Raw genomic sequence first — 19,790 nt, forward strand, 5'->3', positions numbered from 1 at the left:
ATACATAGAAAAAGCAGGAAGTAGTGCTGAGGCTCAAGTGGTAGAACTCTAACCTTGAGAAAGCCCAAGGACAGTGCTCAGGCCTGAATTCAAGCCCCAGGAATGGCAAAGAAACAAAACACAAAAACAAAAAAGTCCCCCCAAAACAAAACTGAAATAGGGGCTGGGAGGGTGGCCTAGTAGTAGAGTACTTGCCTAGCATGCATGAAGCCCTGTGTTTGATTCCTTGGTACCACATACTCAGGAAAAGCTGGAATTGATGCTGTGGTAGAGCTCTAGCCTTGAGAAGGCCCAAGAACAGTGCCCGGGCACTGAGCTCAAGCCCTAGGATGGGCCCAAACAACAAAAGAACTGAAATAATGAAAACACTACCAACTAAGAAGCATTCATACATTCTGTAAAAGTCTGGCTAGTAGACTTAGGAACGGGTCATCTTTTAGTATGACATCCACTGTCTCTCTAAACTGGTTAACAGTAAAAATAAAAAGAGACAACAGCTGGCACTGGTGGTTCATACCCCAGCAATCCTGGCCTACTCAGAAGGCTGAGATCTAAGGATCATGGTTCTAATCAGCCTGGAGAGAGAAAAGTTCATGAGGCTTCTGCCTCCAAATAAACAGCAAAAATCCAGAACCAGAGATATGGTTTAAGTAGTAGAATGTTAGCCTTGGGTGTAAAAACAAAAAAAGCAAGAGTATAAGACCCTAAGTTTGATCTCAGTATTGGCACAAAACGAAGAAACCCTGGACCATGGAGAGAGAGTTTTTTTTTTTTGGGGGTTGGTTGTGGGGCTTGAGGCTTGAACTCTAGGCCCAGGAGCTGTCCCTGAGCTCTTCAGCTCAAGGCTACCGCCCTACCCCTTGAGCCACAGCACCACTCCCAGTTTTCTAATGGTTAATTGGAGATAAGAATCTCAGTCTTTAGGGCCCAGGCTGGCTTTGAACTGTGGTACTCAGATCTCAGCTTCCCGAGTAGTTAGGATTACAGGCGTGAGCCACCGTGCCCAGCCCATTGAGAGGTTTCTGAGGCAGGGCCAACATTTGAACCCCAGGCAGCAGACATCAGCTGGGACTTCTCTCTGGCTACATCACTGCTGCCCAAATGGCGGGTCAACAGCTTAAAAGGGTCTGCTCTCATTTAAACTGCCCATGTCTGAATCTAACTCTTCAGATACAGTGAACTATACAAACACATATGCACATGTGGACTTAATGGTAGATTTTTGTAAAGCCCAATACTTGGAGATATAACTGAAATCAAGCCTCTTTGAGAAGGCAGGAATTGTGGCTGATCTACCTACTCTACAGAGATGCCATATCAAGTTCAGATGATACTGTGCCTGACTATGGTTTCAACATGAAACTGTAACTTCTTTATTAGGCCTAGGAAGTCATTAGGCAACTCTCTTGGTACCTGATGTCTAACATAAACTTGACAGATATCTCTTTAGTTAGAAGAACAGGATTCTAAATCATGTGAATAGAGAGAGCTTGCCAAAGGTCAAGCTGAGTTTGTTACTGCTCTGGTGGCTGGCATTCCCTCAGTACCTAACTGATGGAATTCCATTCAGCTTCCCTAACAGGGAGATGGAGCAAGGTGACCTTGCAGAACTCACCCTCGGGAGCACCAGGTTTCTCACTTATTCTAATCTGCCGTTCAGGGACCACCGGCTCTCCTTCTGCATTTCCAATATCTGCAGGTAGGTACGGCAATGTCCGAGTCTCCTCTTTCAATGACCTTGGGAAGTATAGAGGTAGCAGCTTTTGGTAAGTAGCCTGTGTCAGAAAAGCAAGGCACTCCGTGAAAAATAATGAAGTTCTGAGGCAGCCTAGGCAGTGCTCAGTGCTGTCCACACTGTGAGGACAGTCTCCATCAAGAGGGAAGATCTTATAGCTTCAGGGCTACGCAGTCTGCTGTCCTGAGTCCTCTAATCCCTTCAATCTGGTCCCTTCCAGACTAGATCAGTTAGCTGGTCAAGGTGAATAGGATACCTGTCTCATCCATGTCACCACACTTAGATGTCACATGTGCTATGCAATGTTATTACAGGTGTGATGCCACTTGCACATCCAGCTAACACCTCTAATCCTAGCTACTTACACCTAAGTTCTGAGAATTGCAGTTCAAAGCCAGCCCAGGTAGGGATGTCCATGAGACTCTTATCCGCAATTAATCACCAAAAAACCGGGAAGTACAAATGTGGCGCAAGTGGGGAATGTAAACAGAGTGAAAAACGCAAGGGGCAACTGGGCGAGATGGCTCATGCTTGTAATCCTAGCTACTCAGGAGGCTGAGATCTGAAGATCGTGGTTCAAAGCTAGCCCAGGCACTAAAGACTGTGAGACTCTTATCTCCAGTTAACTACTAGAAAGTAGGAAGTGGGATAAATTTGCCCCTTAAAACTGCTTTTGCTGTGTCCTGTAAGTTCCTTTGTGATGTAGAGATTCCCTTCTTAAATACTTGTTTGTTAAACATGACATTGAAATACAATGTAAAAATCAATGTTAATAAATTCTTTATTAAAAATAAAGAAAATGGGGAAGTGGGGCTGTGGCTCAAGGGTAGGGTAGTAGCCTTGAGCTGAAGAGCTCAGGGGCAGCACCCAGGCCTAGAGTTCAAACCCTAGTACCAGCTACACACACACACACAAAAGATAGCACAGATGCTAATTCCTTAAGTTTAATGTGCCACTAGCCTTCATTTGACCCAGGTTCTGTTCTGAGGGTTTTCTTTCTTTTTCTTTAGCATTTTTAAGAATTTGTAAAGGACTACTATTTCATAACTTTTATTCTTTCTTACAAGTTTTTCAGAGAAAAAGAAAAAGAATAAAGTGTTTTCTAATACAGTTTCCTAGGGGTTGGTCCACTTCATTCATTTCTAAATCTAGAGAAGGACAAAGGGGTTTCCCTGCACTTGCTTTTCCTATCTTGCAGCATTTTTCTTTTGTGTAATCCTAATACTTTACCATTACTCAGCACTGCTCATAACATATTCCAAACTATACCAAAAAGGCCCAAATTAGAAAAGTGAGAAAAAGAACAAGGAAATCATGAAGAAATCATCCTTCAGTTTCTACTGTACTGCACCAGACTGCATGCATCCTCTTCTTTGTACTTGTAAGACTGGATGTAGGAACTCTACAGTCTTGTTTTCCAAAACAGACATAATTAACCCTTCAAAAACAAAGAACTCAGTGCCTGTTAATCTATTTGCAAAGATTTCCAATCATCACCACTATTCAACTCCAGAACACTTCAACAGCTCAGACCTGTTAGTAATCACTTTCAATTACTCCTTGCTCCCAGCCTCTGGAAGACACTGAATAACTTACTTGTCTGTCTCCAGATTTGCCTGTTTGAGGGCATTTCATTAAAAATGGAATACTGTGTGTGACCTTTGTGTGTCTGTCTTCTTTTACATGAAAGTCTGGGCATAATGTTGCCCAGTCTTACAATGTTGAGGCAGATGTCATTTTCTTACAGGGCTGTACTGCATTTTAGCAATTCAGATTTGAGTTGTTTTTGCCTTTTGGCTATTACAAATAATGCTGCTATAAATATTCAGCTACAGATTTTTACGTGAACATGGTTCCCTGTGGTATACCCCCAGAGTTCATCAGCTGCAACTGATAACTAGGGTTTTCAGTAATCAGAAGATTTTGACATAAGAGGCTGGCTTGATAAGACTGGCTAATTCCTAAAGACAGCAAACAGTTTACTTGGGATACATCTTACCTAAGCAAACTAACCAATCTTTTTCTGCTTTTCCCTTCCCTGGTTTAACAAAGCACTCTTGAGGATAAGCCACTGGTCAAGGGATTATAAAACAGTAAAATACTATCAGCTGAGTTAGATGAGCTAGAATATGCTAAATCTAAATAAGACTTACTGTTGGACAAAGAATGACTTGACATTCTAAAATTGCTACAGTTTCAACTGAAACCTATTAAACCTGACTGGGCACAATGAACCCTAGAAACCCTATAGCTCAGTTCTAGCTTTAGCCAGGCTGTCTCCTATTTCCAGGTCAGGCAGACAGCAAAGCTTCACCAGCACAGTGGGTTTCTCCTAAATTATGCATGCTTGGGTACAGGTGATTCCTTCAGCCACACGATAGGCAGCCAGGCCAAATAGCTGCACTCAGCAAGATGCCACCCAACAGTGACAAAGCTAGGCAGTAAAGTTTCAACGAAATTGTTCTTCGTTTTTTTAGTATAAACTTGTTTTCAATGAGTGAATACCAAGTCCCACTGCCAAACACACATAGATAATTAGTCTTTGTAGGAAATTTACTAAGTATACAAAGACAAGACAAAGGTCAACACAGTAAAAATAGAAAGCAAAAATAAAGTGCAAAATAATTATTGCCATACCTCTTCAAGTTCAGACACAGCAAATACTACTTTTTCAATGGTTTCCCCATGAATCTCTAGGAATCTCCTCACAGTACCTATGGAAGAGAATGAAAAGATTACTTAGAAGTGACTATGAAATAAAGCAAACTTCCAAATTTTTCTTTTTGGAAAAGAACGTCCATTTCCTTCTGGTATCTATCTGCTCAATAACTCTTTATCAGAGATCGCCCTTTGGAAAATCATCTGTTTTGCTTTCCTCCAGAGCAACTGTAACAGCCATGGAGTGCCGAGTTTACCAGTACAGCTCTGCATCTGGGCCTCATCCAGCTTGAAAGTCCACTTGGTAGGAGGCTGAGTGTACTAAGAGCTTTTCCCAGTGTCTGTAACATGTGATAAGCAGTGTCTTTTCCTGCTCACACCTGCAATCACTCACAACCCCCCATCCAAAACAAACAAATAAGCAAACAAACATACATTTTTTTTTTCTTAGTTTCTCAGTTATCCTGACTTTTCCCTGTCAGTTTGCTAATAAGACCTAACAAGTAAGACCTAACTTACTGGAGAGCTTTATATCCATGAGGGTCTGTCCATAATGACTTTCATTTTCCTAAGACGCATTATTATTCTTAGTCCACTACTTTGCTTTGATTCAGTTTTACCTCAACTGCTGATGGCTCCCACCTCTTTCCTTCTTCCTCTCATCCTAGGGCTTGTACTCAGGGCCTGAGCACTGTCCTTAGGCTTTCTCAAGGCTAGAACTCTACCACTTGAGCCACAGCACCATTTCCAGCTTTTTCTGTGTATGTGGTACCAAGGAATCAAACCTGGGTCTTCGTACATGCTAGGCAAGCACTCTAACATTAGGCCATGCTCCCAACCCTAGCTCCCAAATCTTTATATAATAATGTTTTCTGAACAAAAAAAATCTGAATGGATAACCAGACATATCCAGATCAAAAGTCCCCATGTCCGACAAGTCTAAATCCTGACCTTTCTCTTCTGCCAGGCTTCCTTCCCTCTGGAACCAATATCTAGCCAGGCAACCAAACCAGAATCTTGCATTTGCTTTGACACTGTCCTTTCCTTCCTTCACCTCAACATCTTTAAATTCTATTGTTCACATATTTGCTTGGTTGTTTCATGTTCTCAGTGCTCACACAGATTTTGCCATGAAGTGCTGAACTGCTTCCCATGTTTCATTTCCAAAGTCTACATATGCGCATTGCCTAAGTTATTCATGTTACTTTCCTATTGAGTACTGTGTCCTGGCTCTGTTACACCGACAGGTTAAGATTTATCTGTCCACCTGAGGAAGTAAATTGAGATCTCTAAAACCTGCCAATTCAACTTCCTTCCAGGGTGCTAAGGCCATTTAATCAATGACATTTGTTTGGTTCTATTTATCAAAGTGATCTTCCAAAATATCAAAGCCTTGATTGACAATCAGCATGTTCAGTGCAACTTACGAAGGGCTATGTGTGTTGCATCCTCTAAAGGATAACCCCGCTTTGCCGAATTAATGACACAGAATCCAACAGAAGACATCGATTGTTCTCTGCATTTGAAAAATGAAGTTGTAAAATAAGGCATATGTAATACATAACTAATTTCAAAAATATAAATCTACTTCTCTACCTTTTCAATGTATTTACTGTAACACCCTAATTGCATTTTAATCATTGCATTAATATATAATTTCTTTTATACACAACTTAGTAAAAGGAGAAGACTACATTTTCAAATCAACCATATTTGACTCTTTATCCCACCGAATTTGAAGAGATTATTAACTCTATCCTCCACACCCCCAGAAATTGAAATTAGCCATTCAAAGTTCAATACCCATGGCTAGGCTTCATCTGTAAAGCCAGTGCCCTTTTATGATATATGGTGTGCAGCGTACAGTGATGAACTTACTTGGCTAGCTGAAGTGCATTCCGGTAGCAGCTGTGCAGGGAGCTCTCAGCTGCAGTGCGATAGCGGCTCTTGTACTTAGGTCCCACTGTGTGAATGATGAACCGGGCTGCTAGATTAAATCCTTTTGTCAATTTTGCTTCACCTGTTCGACAACCTAGGAGCATGAAAATATATGAAAGTTTAGAAGTGCTATTGTTAAGAATCTTGAGACATTTAAGTATTCATCTCTGCTCCTTGTGTCATCAAACTGGTGAAGCACCAGAATACAAACAGGAAGCAGAGAAACCAGACAAGTCAGTACACAGCCAGTACAACGTACTAGGGTTAACAGCCTTAGCAGAGCACAGAACCAACCACTTGTAGGAACTAAGATAAAGCAAGCTCATCTGTACTTCGGCAATGTCTGACTGAAAATAGACTTTCACTTCCAATTACGCGGTAGTCACCTAGTGTGAGCTCAGACTCACTACACTGTAAATTCCCTGTGAGTATGTGTGTGTGTGCGAGGGGGCCCTTTTAGCCTTTTCCTTTAAGGTTGGTACTGTATCACTTGAGCTCTACTCCTCACTTCCAGCCTTTTGTTAGTTAACTGGAGCCAAGAGTCTCATAAACTTTCCTGCCTGGGATGGCTTCAAGTGCAATCTTCAGGTCTTAGCCTCCTGAGTAGCAAGCATTAAAGGTGTGAGCCACCACTGCCCAGGGTGATTTCCTATAAGATAATACAAGCATTTACTTTAAGAGATTAAATGAATGGATACCAACCATGGCATACACACATCCGCTATTACTGTTATTATTATTCCTGAAGAACATGAGCAAGGTCCTAAGTTCTTCAAGTTATGCTGTGAAGTAGAACTGGGGTTACAAATTTGAGTAAAACCAGCCAAATTCACAATAATCCCTCCTAGCCAGCACAACAGAATGTAATAGCAGAGTAACCAGTAACTAATGATGCCAAAATCAAAGTATTTGTGGACTCCAGAACCAGTTGCAAAGAGGAGATTCAGTTTAGTGTCATACCTGGCAGTAAATGTCTAGCCCTTTGCCTTATCCTTGCTTCTAACAGTGAAACCCAAGCTTACACTCCTTAGTCTTGGGATTTCTTCCTAGAGAATTTAAAATGCCAAAGGACCTATAGGTTCTAACAATGGAAAGAAGTCCACAGTAAAACCACAGGGTACTGACTTCAAGACCTACCAGATAACAATCTTTGTTTATATACTCAAAAATGTACACCAAAATTCTATGTCCTAAGGTATTTGGAGGTAGTAATCAGAATTGGTTGAGATCCTGAGGATGGAGCCTAATGAAAGGGGTTAAAACTTCCAAGAGCTTCCAGAGAGTGTTTCTCCCAGTAGAACAGGGTGATAAAGGCAGGAGGCAGCCTCGACCCAAAAGAGGCCTCTAGTAGAATCTGACCTGCTGACACCCTGATCTCATTTGAGCCTCCAGAACTGTGAGAAACAATGCTCTGTTATTTATAGGCACCCATCTATTGTATGCTCTTATAGCAGCATGAATGTGATTCATACACTGGTGCACACAAAACTTTCAGTTAGTGTCTAAGTTCCTCCCTATCAAATAGCCCAGCACTAATCACTGTATTATCAGGAAGTGAGGAAAGCACATAAATGAGTGCTGAAGAAATAAGCAATGCAAGAAAGAAAATTTGACAAACAAACCAAAAGTCTTGACACCATAAAACTACATCCTCACAGAGGAAAGAAAAGCTATAGTACTCTGAATCCAGTATACACATACACCTATGTGTATATATGCACAAATAACATACGTATAAATACTTGGAAACAAAAAATAGTATTTATATAGCTTCTATAGTCAATTGGAAAATAAGATGAAATGTGATAGAAAACAGGGCACAAGTAACAATGACAAAAGGTTACAAGGTTAGTAATGAAAAAATACAAACAAGGGCAAACATGATTTCTGTCTCCATATCCAAAATAGCATTCCAGAGCATATACTGGCAAATATAAAAAGCAGCAAGGACAAATGGAGAACATATTTGCCTCTGCAGTACACTTTGATTTTAACAGTAAGTTGACTTTCCTTTCAGTACTGTATATCCAGGATGTACACGTGAAACTCTATCAATATCAAATCTAAGGCTTATCAGAGAAAGAAAATAAAGTCTCAAGGGAATGCTATAGTGAAGTCTAACTGCTACAAGACTGTCATTTTAAAATGGCCATCTGACGAGGGAGTGTCACTGATGGCAGAATCTCAGGAAACAACTTTTAACACACTGTGGGGCTTTCAAAGCTTTTTGTCTTTAGCTTTCACAAAAGAACATCAGTTTATACAACACATAATTTTCTCACTGAACCACAAAATAGGCTTTTTAATAGTAGAGGACATAAATGTTTCCAAACCACTGACATATAGAAAAAGTCACCCCCACCTTTAAGTTTCTGTAAGTCTTCCTTCAAATCTGGCCCTGCAAGCATAAAGATACTTTCTGACACAGGATTCTTGTCTGTGAGACTCTCATTGCTGGTGTTCACAATGGCCGTACAGTTCAGCAGTGCCACATCTCCTTTCCTGAAAAAGCAATATATAAATAAAGAGCAGGAATGGGAGAAGAGAACTAGTTTGGAATCTTTTTCAGAACATTCTATCTTTGACCCTTTAAACTGGAATTGCTAATTCACAAGTTAAGCAACAAAACAAATTCCTGATTCAAAAATATTTTCTGCCATCCTAGTGCTTTCTCTAATAATGAAATTGAGGAAACAGTCTCATATACTTTAACACAATGCTTATGGGGGCAAAACTGGTTGCATTAAAGAATTTAGACACAGCAGTATTAGTCATAATAGTTTCCAAAGCAGAAACAACCCAGATGTACATTAATATGGGCTGATAAATGTGGCATATCCATATGATAGAGTATATTATGCCAAGTCACAAAAACTCCAACTATGCTATTGTAATGCTTCCATTTATGTAAATTGTCTAAGATAAGCAAATCTACAGAGACAAGAGTAGATTATTTGTTTCACAAAAATAGATACTAGATAATTGTAAGCTGCTCAAGAGATTAAGATCTGAGGACCATGTTTTTTTTTTTTTTTTTTTTTTTTTTTGCCAGTCCTGGGCTTGAGCTCAGCTCCTGAGCACTGTCCTTGGACTTTCTCAAGGCTAGAGCTCTACCACTTGAGCCTCAGCACCACTCCAGCTTTTTTTCTATGTATGTGGTACCGAGGAATCGAACCCGGGTCTTCATGCATGCTAGGCAAGCACTTTAACCACTAGGCCAAACTCCCGGCCCCAGGACCATGTTTTAAAGCCCAAGCAGGAAAGTACCTGAGACTCTTTAATTAATGACCAAAAAGCTGGAAGCAAAGCTGTGGATAACTGGTATAGTGTCAGCCTTGATTATAAAATCTCAGGAACAGCATCCAGGCCCTGAGTTCAAGCCCTAGTACTCAGTTTAGTACCCCAGTACACACAAAAATAACAAAAACAAAAGAACCCTTAAAAGACTCGGAGAGTTTTGAGCTGATAAAAATGTTTAAAAATTACTATGGCTATGGTTACATAATTCCATGAATGTATTAAAAATCACTAGAATGTACAATTGGTGATTTGCACAGCAAATGGAGTACTAGTTATGTGCAACAATAATTATGTTATATGGAAGAAGCCAGATCAAAAAAGCATCACAAAACAGACACTGGTAGCTGATACCTGTAGTTCTAGCTACTCAGGAGACCAAGATATGCGGTTTGAAGCTCAAGCAGAAATGTTCATGAGACTCTTATCTCCAATAAATTAGTAAAAAGCTGGAAGTGGATGAAAGTAGAGTGTCAGCCTTGAGCAGAAAAGGCCAGTAGTGAGCAAAAACAAAACCAAAAACCCAAAAGCATCATAATTCAATTTGTATAAAATTGTAGAAAATTTGCAGTGACAGGAAGTTCACTGGTTGCGTGGGATGGGCAAGAAGGGAAGGGGGGGGTGGGAATTGCACAGGGCCCAAGTACCACTTCTGCTGACTAGTGATAAATATATTCATTTACTTGTGAAGCCATCTTGTGGTGATGGCTTCATGTTTGCTTATGTCAGAATTTACCTCCTTGTACATTTTACATCTGCATGTGCAGTCATTATATATCAGTCACACCTCAATAAAGCTGTTTTATATGTTAAAAGGTAACATTTCCCCAACACTAGGACTTGTAAAGAGGAGTTTACAGGCATGATCTAATCAAAGAATTACCAAAGAACCACTTTTCCATTGATATCCTTATTAAAAAGAAAAGGCGATCTGACAATGTCTTCAGGAGACGTTTCAGCCGTAGTATTAGAAGAACTTAATTCGTTTTCACAGGTGTCACCCCAGCTTAGCAGTGTGTCCACATCCACAAACTGGGAAGGTGCACCCAAGGGATCCATGGAACGGGAACTTCTGCGTGGCTTTTCCCAGATACCACAGCAATTCCTTATTTCCGGGAGACTTTAGCTTAAGTGAAAAGAATAAGTCATGTTAGCAGAGAAACACAAACATTGCCTTACTTCTACTAAGTCAAAAAACAAAACTCTACTGTAGAATGCTCCAATGGTACATTATGTGATTTCCAGTCACTTAAATGGTCCATTAGAAACAATGGACAACAGAGGACTACTACAACTTTCTAAGAACAGGAATAAAGGAGAGCCATCTTGGCATCAATTCTTTCCAAAGAATGTCAGACATTAAAATTATCAAAGGCCCGCCACTTTTACTTCCCCAAAATAAGACTATTCATTCAGTATTCACTGAGTCCCTACTATAAGAGGAAAAAACAGAGGATGCAAGAGATGAAAAGATAAACAATATGCTAATTTAAAGATTCAGTGTGATAAGAATAGAGGGCAAATTGCCCTCTATGTCTATACTTAAAAGACCCTGAAGGTAAGGAAGGGAAAGGGGGACAAAAACATAAGAAAGAGTACCAAGGTTTGAGAAGTAATGCACCTAATATCTGAGGAATTTAACTGTAACCCTTCTATACATTATCCTGACAATAAAAAAAACATTTAAAAAATTGATTAAAAAAAAAAAAACTACCCTGAAGACTATAGGAAACATGGATCTGTAAACATGGCAACATGTAACAGGATATGAAATTAACATACCAATAGTGAACAAGCTGAAATCAAAAAAACAATTCTATTCACAATATTCCATGGCCCATGCTATGAAGATAGAATATAAGAAGACCTCAAAACAAGTTCACACAGATATAGCCATTTAATTTTTTACAAAGGAGCCTACAAACAGCTTCTTCAATAAATGGTGCTGGGAAAATTGGTAATCTACATAAGACACATAAACTAAACTACACAGTCCACTCTATAAAAATGAATCAAAGATTTCAAAAGGAAAACACACTATAGGAAAACACTTGGAAAACAAAACAGAAAGAGACATTATAAGACCCAATGAGAAGAGGGAGGTTTGGGCAATCAACTATGAAGAGAGGATAAAGGTTTCCACTGAGCAGCAAGGACGTGGAAGAGGCCTGGATTCAAATAGATGGTAGAAAAATTAACAGGATTTGACAATCAATCAGTAAGATATGGTGTATCTGACAACACATACCATACCCTATGGGCCTAGGGTTGGCAGATGGTTATTATATAGAAAGACTACAATCAGAGGTGAAAGGCGATAGACACACAGTGAGTGTCAAGAACTGAAGCTAGGTCCTAGGAATTTTCACAACAGAAAATGGGCAGGCCTTCAATTTGCCAACAAGTCAGATAGCTACTTCAGTAAAATGGTACACTCATTCATCCAATAAATCTTTGAAAGCATTCGTTATATGTTAGGTCTGCTTTGAGGTACTAGAGCTGTGGTAAAATCAAGTCCCTGCTTCCAGGGGATTTGCTTCAGCGAAGAGATGATAAATGATAAAGACTCGAGCCTATACAAAATGGAAGATCTTGAGAGAAAGGTGAAATCAGAGAAATGAGTTCAAGTGAGACAGCAAACCACATAAAATGCTGGGAGTTTTTCAGATAGGTCATAACAAGGACAAAGGGCAGGAAAGAGTATGCTATGTTTCAGGAAGAGCTGGGAGGTCAGGTTAGCTACAGCAGACTAGTTAAAAAATGTAGGTCATGAGGCTGAGGGAAAGACCACAAGATAGTTTGTAAGCCATGTTAAAAACTTTGTATTCCAAGTGAGAAAGGAAAGAAGCTATAAGAGGACTGTGATTAAGATAAATGACCAAGGGCAGGGAGTTTGGCCTAGTGATAGAGTGCTTGCCTAGCATGCATGAAGACCTGGGTTCGATTCCTCGGTACCACATGCACAGAAAAAAAAAGCCAGAAGTGGTGCTGAGGCTCAAGTGGTAGAGCTCTAGCCTTGAGAAAGTCCAAGGACAGGGCTCAGGCCCAGGACTGGAAAAAAAAAAAAAACCCACAACAAAAAAGATAAATGATCAAATGTAATATTTACTTTTTTGGGGGGCCAGTCCTGGCACTGAGGACTGAGCACTCAAGGCCTGAGCTAAGGAATTGAACCTAGGTTTTCATACATGTGAGGCAAGCACTCTACCGCTAGGCTAACCTCCTGGCCTGCAAATATAATAGTTAAAAAGATTACTTTAGCTACTATGAAATCAAGAGGAGCAAAGATTAGAAGCAAAAACCATTAGAAAATGATCTCAACAATTTAAGTGAAATGGTATTGATAAGAAATGTTAGATTGGGAGGGGCAGGGAACATGGCCTAGTGGTAGAGTGCTTGCCTAGCATACATGAAGCCCTGGGTTTGATTCCTTGGTACCACACACACAAAAGCCAGAAGTGGTGCTGCTCAAGTGGTAGAACCCTAGCCTTGAGAAAGCCCAAGGACAGTGCTCAGGCCCTGAGTTCAAGCCCCAGGATTGCCCCCCCCAAATAAATACATAAAAACGTATTGCATAAATTTCTTGCATGATATATGGAGTAGATATTAATATTCATGTTATTTACAAAGAAAAAGGATAAGAGTAAACTGTGGGGTTCATTGATAATCATGCCGTGCAAAGCTGAGATGCTACTTGGCCAAGGTCACAGACAACTGGGCAAATGAGGCTAGAGCTCAGAGAAGAGGTGTGACAAAAATACAGAAGTCGGGCCGGGAGTTTGGCCTAGTGGTTAAAGTGCTTGCCTAGCATGCATGAAGACCCGGGTTCAATTCCTCAGTACCACATACATAGAAAAAAGCTGGAAGTGGTGCTGAGGCTCAAGTGGTAGAGCTCTAGCCTTGAGAAAGTCCAAGGACAGTGCTCAGGCCCTGAGCTCAAGCCCAGGACTGGCAAAAAAAAAAAAAAAAAAAAATACAAAAGTCTCAGCACAGTGGTAGCATTTAAAGCTACAGAAACCAAGCTGGGTGTGGTGGCTCACAACTGTAATCCTAGCTACTCAGGAGGCTGAGATCTGAGTATCACAGTGCAAAGGCAGCCCGGGAACTAAAGACTCTGAGATTCTTATTTTCATAAATGGCACTGTAGCTCAAGAGGTAGGGCGTTAGCCTTGAGCTGAAGAGCCCAGAGTTCAAGCCCCACCACCAAGGAGGGGGAAAAAGAAAAGCTACAGAAACTAAAGCCTGGTGTTGGTGGCTCACACCTGTAATCCTAGCTACTCAGGAGGTTGAGATCTGAGGACTGGGGTTCAAAACAGCCCAGGCAGAAAAGGCTGTGAAGGCTGTGAGACCCTTACCTCCAATTAACAACCAGAAAACCAAAAATGGTGTTGTGGCTCCAAGTGGTAGAGTACTGCTGCTAGCCTTGAGTGACAGAGCCCTGGCTCTAAGTCCAAGCTCCATGATTGACCAAAAAAAAAAAAAAAAGCCTTAAAGCATAAATGCAAGCAGGGAAAAACAAAACAAGAGTTCTAAGCACTGATTCCTACAGCAAAACTTAGAGCCCAGAAGAAAGAAGATTTAAAAAAAAAATGATTAAGTAGGGTGCTTGTGGTTTATATCTATAATCCTACCTATTCAGGAGACTGAGATCAGATGATTCAAAGCCTATCTGGCCAGAAAAGTCCCTGAAATTCTTCTCTCCAATTAACTGGTCAATAGCTAGTCTGCAGGCATGGCTCAAGTGATAGAATTCCAGCAGGGAGCAAGAGAGTCTGTTAGTCCCTCAGCAGGAAGGGGAGGGGGGATGAAAATGTGGGTGAAAACATGCCTAGAAGGGATAAGTGAGAGCTGAATGCAATTGCTGTCAAGAGGTTACAGGGCCAAGAACTAACCCTTGGGGGTGGGAAAGCTGGAGGTTGCTAGGAAATTAGACATGAGAGCTGATAGAAGAGGAAAAGAAAGCTGACTAGATAGCTTCTTTTTTTATATATATATATATTTTTTTATTGTAATTAGTAAAAGGGTTACATGATATTTGCCAGATAGAAGGTGCATTAATTCACATACATTGATACCCTTTCACATGTCTTGGTACCCGTTTCCCTCCCCCCCCCACACCCCCCACCCGTCTTGGTTTTCCCCGCTTAGATAGCTTCTTTTTTGATAAGGTTTTAAAAATGATCCAAATGTTTGTCATGAAAATCAATGAGAAAGATGTACATGTCTACAGCTTATTGAGACACATGGGACACTAATCAGAAAGAAACACCAATCTTGTGCAATATGCTAATTCATGAATACATGATATTGGATATGAAATATGATCATTTACATAACAAATCTAAAAAGGCTCTAGCCAAGCATGGTGGCTCACACCTGTAATCCTAGCTACTCAGGAGGCTGAGATCTGAAGATCAAGGTTCAAAGCCTGCCTGTGCACTAAAGTTCATGAGACTCTTATCTCCAATTAACCATCAGAAAACTGGAAGTGGTGCTGTGGTTCAAGTGGTAGAGCAATAGCCTTGAGTCCCAGGCCCAGAGTTCAAGTCCCAAGATGACCATAAATGAATGAATGAATGAATGAATGAATGAAATTAAAAGGCTCTGGAGAGTATACCATAATACCACTGTTGCCCCGCCCCCAAATAATGTGCTTTCATTGCTCTACTTCCTCTTCTTCCACTGAATCAATTTCCCGAAGTTTTGCTTCTAGTACAATTCTAAAACTGTGCTTTCAGGATCAAAAGAAAACTTCTCAAATCCAAGGTTTACTTAACTCTTAGCTGCATTTCAAAAATGATTATTTCCTCTTCAAAATTCTACCATTTTCTTTGACAGTCTGGTATTCTCCTGCATCTTGAATCCTGTCCAGTACCTGTGGCTAGACCTGTGGCTGGATCTTCACAGCCCATTGTGGCTCACAAGACAATGAGTGGTAAGTGAGTAATAGGTAATGTGGTAGAGCAAAGTTCAACAGCATTTTATGGACAGAGTCCTATGTTCAATAAAGGTTGCATTCTTTTGCAGTTTCATCTATAAAGAAATTCATTTTTCTTACCAAAAATGAATTTACACACACATACACCTTGGCAATATAGTAAATGGGGCACCTCAATGATGGCAAAGGGGATCCTGGTAGGGACTCCTAACTTAGGGTCCCAGGCACATATGAGAATACTATGGAATAGAGACTTTTCACCCACAAATTGTATGTATGTGAGCTTATACAAGCAGAGATTTGCAAATAGGTCTGTAATGATCTCCAGTCTTTGATCAAGATTTCCAATGGCAGCAGGAATGTTTCAGAGAACTCAAGTGAGGAGCTGAACACAGGAGGGGAAGCTGGAACCTGGATAATACTAAAGGGTAACTAGGATTTCCACTGAAAATGAACTAATAAGCCTGTACTTTGACCAAGTCCATAAATAAACACTGAACTTTACTAAAAACAGTCCGCAGAGGCCTTTTAATGTCCTGGGATCAGGAAGTCCCCATGGGACAAACAGGTTTCAATATGGTTCAGATTCGTTTTCCTTTGCCATACTTTCTTAGCACTTTAGTGGCAGAGAACATACCCCAAAACAAGAAAGCAAATGGAGCACATGTCATCTTCATCTATGTATTCCTCACAATTGAAACAAAATACAAGGAACAATTCTTTGTAGCTTCTTTTTTCCCCTACAGTCTGTCACTTTCAGAAGTTCTTTAAATATTGCTTTATATGATTAAGTAGAATGGATCAGCAGATTTTATTGTTCAAGATTAGGCAGAATTAAGCCACGCCCTGGTGGCTTACGCTTGTAATCCTAGCTACTCAGGAGGCTGAGCTATGAGGATGGCAGTTCAAAGCCAGCCCAGGCACTAAAGAATGTGAGGCTCTTATCTCCAATTAATCACTAGAAAACAAGAAGTGAGGTAGTGGCTTAAGGGGTAGTAGGACAGTAGCCTTGAGCTGAAGAGTCCAGAGATAGCACCCAGGCCCAGAGTTCAAGCCCCATGACCCATAAAAAATAAAAATAAATAAAAATAAAAAGGAGGCCAGGAGTTTGGCCTAGTAGTGGTTGAGTGCTTGCCTAGCATGCACGAAGACCTCGGTTCGATACCTCAGTACCACATACCTAAAAAAAAGCCAGAAGTGGTGCTGAGGCTCAAGTGGTAGAGCTCTAGCCTTGAGAAAGTCCAAGGACAGTGCTCAGGCCCTGAGCTCCAGCCCAGGACTGGCAAAAACAAAAAAACAAAAAAAAAATATAAAAAGGATTAGGAAGAACACTTTGGATCACTGTCACCAAAAAACAACAATTTCTGTGTGCATGTATAAAAGGAAATTGGTATCATTTAAAAGGAAAACTGAGACTTTTTTTTTTTTTTGCCAGTCCTGAACTTGAGCTCAGGGCTTAAGCACTGTCCTTGGACTTTCTCAAGGCTAGAGCTCTACCACGTGAGACTCAGCACCACTTCTGGCTTTTTTCTATGTATGTGGTACTGAGGAATCGAACCCGGGTCTTTGTGCATGCTAGGCAAGCACTCTACCACTAGGCCAAACCCCTGGCCCCGAAAACTGAGACTTTTAACTTCATTATTCTTCAAAATGCTCTTAACTACACAGCCTAGATAGAAATACATTAAGTTGATCTATGCATCTGTTTGTCAATAAGCACCAGCTCTACTTTACTCTGCGCAAATTACAAGTTTGACATTATTTGAGTTTGTATTTAAATATTTAAAAGTTCAGGGTATATTAGGATATTGTTACACACCATGAATATCCCAATACTAAATCTATAGCACTTAAGAATCATCTTATAAAGATGAATATTTGTGTAACACATCAGAAGCAACATGAACATAACACAGAGAAACTCAAGAAAAGCTAATGAATAACAGGGGGATGAAAGAGTTGTGTCCCATGAGAGAAAAGATAAAGAAGATGGAATTCTGTCAAAATAGACTGTTTAACTGAAAGGGCCCAATGTGTTAACAATATAGTACTAGAAAAAGATTTCTAGGCCAGGAGTTTGAACTAGTGGTCGAGTGCTTGCCTAGCATGCATGAAGACCCAGATTCAATTATTCAGTACCATATACACAGCTGGAAATGGTGCTGTGGCTCAAGTGGTGGACCTCTAGCCTTGAGAAAGCCCAAGGACAGCACTCAGGTTCTGAGTTCAAGCCCCAAGACTGGCAAAAAAAAAAAACAAAAAAGGATTTCTAGGCCCCATCAATGGACCTAGGTTATATTTAACATCATCATTCTAAAACTCCTAAAACTCATACTCTAAAAGAGAATCAACAATATCAGTTATAGATTAAATAGCACTAAGTTTCAAGGATAACTTTTAAAGCACTGAACAATTTGAAATTTTAATAAGTAAAGTTATCCTAGAAGTAGCACATACAGGAATTTTATAGGTGGTATCATCTCATAAATTTTTTCAGCTGGGCGGTGTAGCTCACTCCTGTAATCCTAGCTACTCAGGAGGCTGAGATCTGAGGATTGAGGCTCAAAGCCAGCCTTGGCATGTGAGACTCTTACCTTCAATTAACCAGTAGAAAACCATAAATGGTGCTGTGGCTCCAGGGGTAGGGTGGTAGTCTTGAGCTGGGCCTGAGCCTTGAGTGCCCAGGCCCAGAGTCCAAGCTTCATGACAACAAAACAAAACAAAACAACAAAACAAGAAAAACTTTTTTTTCTAATAATTTTTAATAATAATTTTTTTTTTTTTTGCCAGTACTGGGGGGCTTGAACTCAGGGCCTGAACACTATCCTTGGGCTTTCTCAAGGCTCTACCACTAGAGCCACAGCACCACTTCTGGTTTTTCTCTATGTATGTGGTATCGAGGAATCCAACCTGGGTCTTCGTGCATGCTAGGCAAGCACTCTACCACTAGGCCAAACTCCCATGCAATAAAAGAATTTTTCAATGGTAAGATTCTGTCTTATTTCAAATATGAAATATTAGAAATTAGAACATGAAAATGAAGATGGGTTAAGATTTCATTTGTTTCAGCCTAAGCGGGGGGCTTACATCTGTAATCCTAGCTACACAAAAGGCTGAGATTTGAGGTCTGCGTTTCAAAGGGAGAGTAGGGAAGAAAGGTTTTTGAGACTCAGTCTCCAGCAAACCAGCCAAAAGTTGGAATTGGAGGTGTGCTCCAAGTGGTAAGGCACCAGTCTTGAGTAATGGAGCTAAGGGACAGCACTTAGGCGCGCACACACACACACACACACACACACACACACACACACACACACACACACACACACACACACCTAACTTGTTTAGGCACCAGTCTTGAGTAATGGAGCTAAGGGACAGCACTTAGGCACACACACACACACACACACACACACACACACACCTAACTTGTTTCCAAAAGCAACCTCATAAGTACTTTAGAGCCAATCATAGAATAGTCACATTTATGGGTCAGAAATACTGAAATGTGCAGACAAAGGTCCAAGAGATTGCAAAAATCAGTTATGATTGGCACCAGCTATCCAAAGTTTACAATTCTAAGGTAGCTTTCTTAGAAGTGACACCTCCCACGAGGTTAGAACCTAACACTACAGCTTTCCTCTGATGAATGGGAACCTCCCCCCCAGATCAAGAGGAAGCACATAAATGATAAGAGTAATTAACCACACACACAACCTCCCTGCTGGAATGCGTGAAATACTTGTCTGGGTGCTACAGTTCTTTCTCTAAAAATCTCACCCTTCCCATCTACAGCAACTTCACTGCTAGTATTTTTGATGCCACTACTGAGGCTTGAACTCAAATTCTTGAGTTCTCCTTTGTCTGTTCCCCCAACCCTGGCCCCAAGGCCAGCGCTCTACCTCTAGAGTCACATCTCCACTTCTGGTTTTTGCTGATTAATTGGTGATAAGATCCCCAGACGTAACTGGCTTTGAAGGTCGACCTCAGTTCTCGGCCCACTGAGTAGACAGGATTACAATCATGACCCACTGGCTCCCCTGCAGCAATCTCCTTCCTAAAACACTTAAGCTACCGCAGCTTTCCAGTCTCATTTACCCTCCCTCTTACTATTTTCTTGTATTTAGAGGATTTCCTGAACATCTTAACGGCACGATAAATCCAGACATATCTAATTTCTAGGCTGGCTCGCACGGTGAGAGCATACTTCCTTTTTCAGTCCCGTGT

The 19,790-nt window shown here is 40.7% G+C and overlaps 1 protein-coding gene across 2 annotated transcripts in view; it reads right to left on the reverse strand.

Moving 5' to 3' along the window:
* Nucleotides 1-19,790, reverse strand: part of Gdap2 (ganglioside induced differentiation associated protein 2) — a 36,514-nt gene that overhangs the window by 15,975 nt on the left and 749 nt on the right. For both annotated transcript variants that reach the window (XM_090334101.1, XM_090334100.1), the window contains 6 exons: nt 10,512-10,754; nt 8,694-8,833; nt 6,272-6,425; nt 5,821-5,909; nt 4,373-4,449; nt 1,616-1,775 (listed from right to left, as the gene is read on the reverse strand). In XM_090334101.1, coding sequence (XP_090190227.1) covers nt 1,616-1,775; nt 4,373-4,449; nt 5,821-5,909; nt 6,272-6,425; nt 8,694-8,833; nt 10,512-10,687 — 796 coding nt within the window. In that variant the 5' untranslated portion in view covers nt 10,688-10,754. The remainder of the gene's footprint in view (nt 1-1,615; nt 1,776-4,372; nt 4,450-5,820; nt 5,910-6,271; nt 6,426-8,693; nt 8,834-10,511; nt 10,755-19,790) is intronic.

This window comes from Megascapheus bottae, chromosome 6 (assembly GCF_031878675.1).
Source record: "Megascapheus bottae isolate mThoBot1 chromosome 6, mThoBot2.hap1, whole genome shotgun sequence".
In the NCBI taxonomy this organism is placed as follows: Eukaryota; Metazoa; Chordata; class Mammalia; order Rodentia; family Geomyidae; genus Megascapheus; species Megascapheus bottae.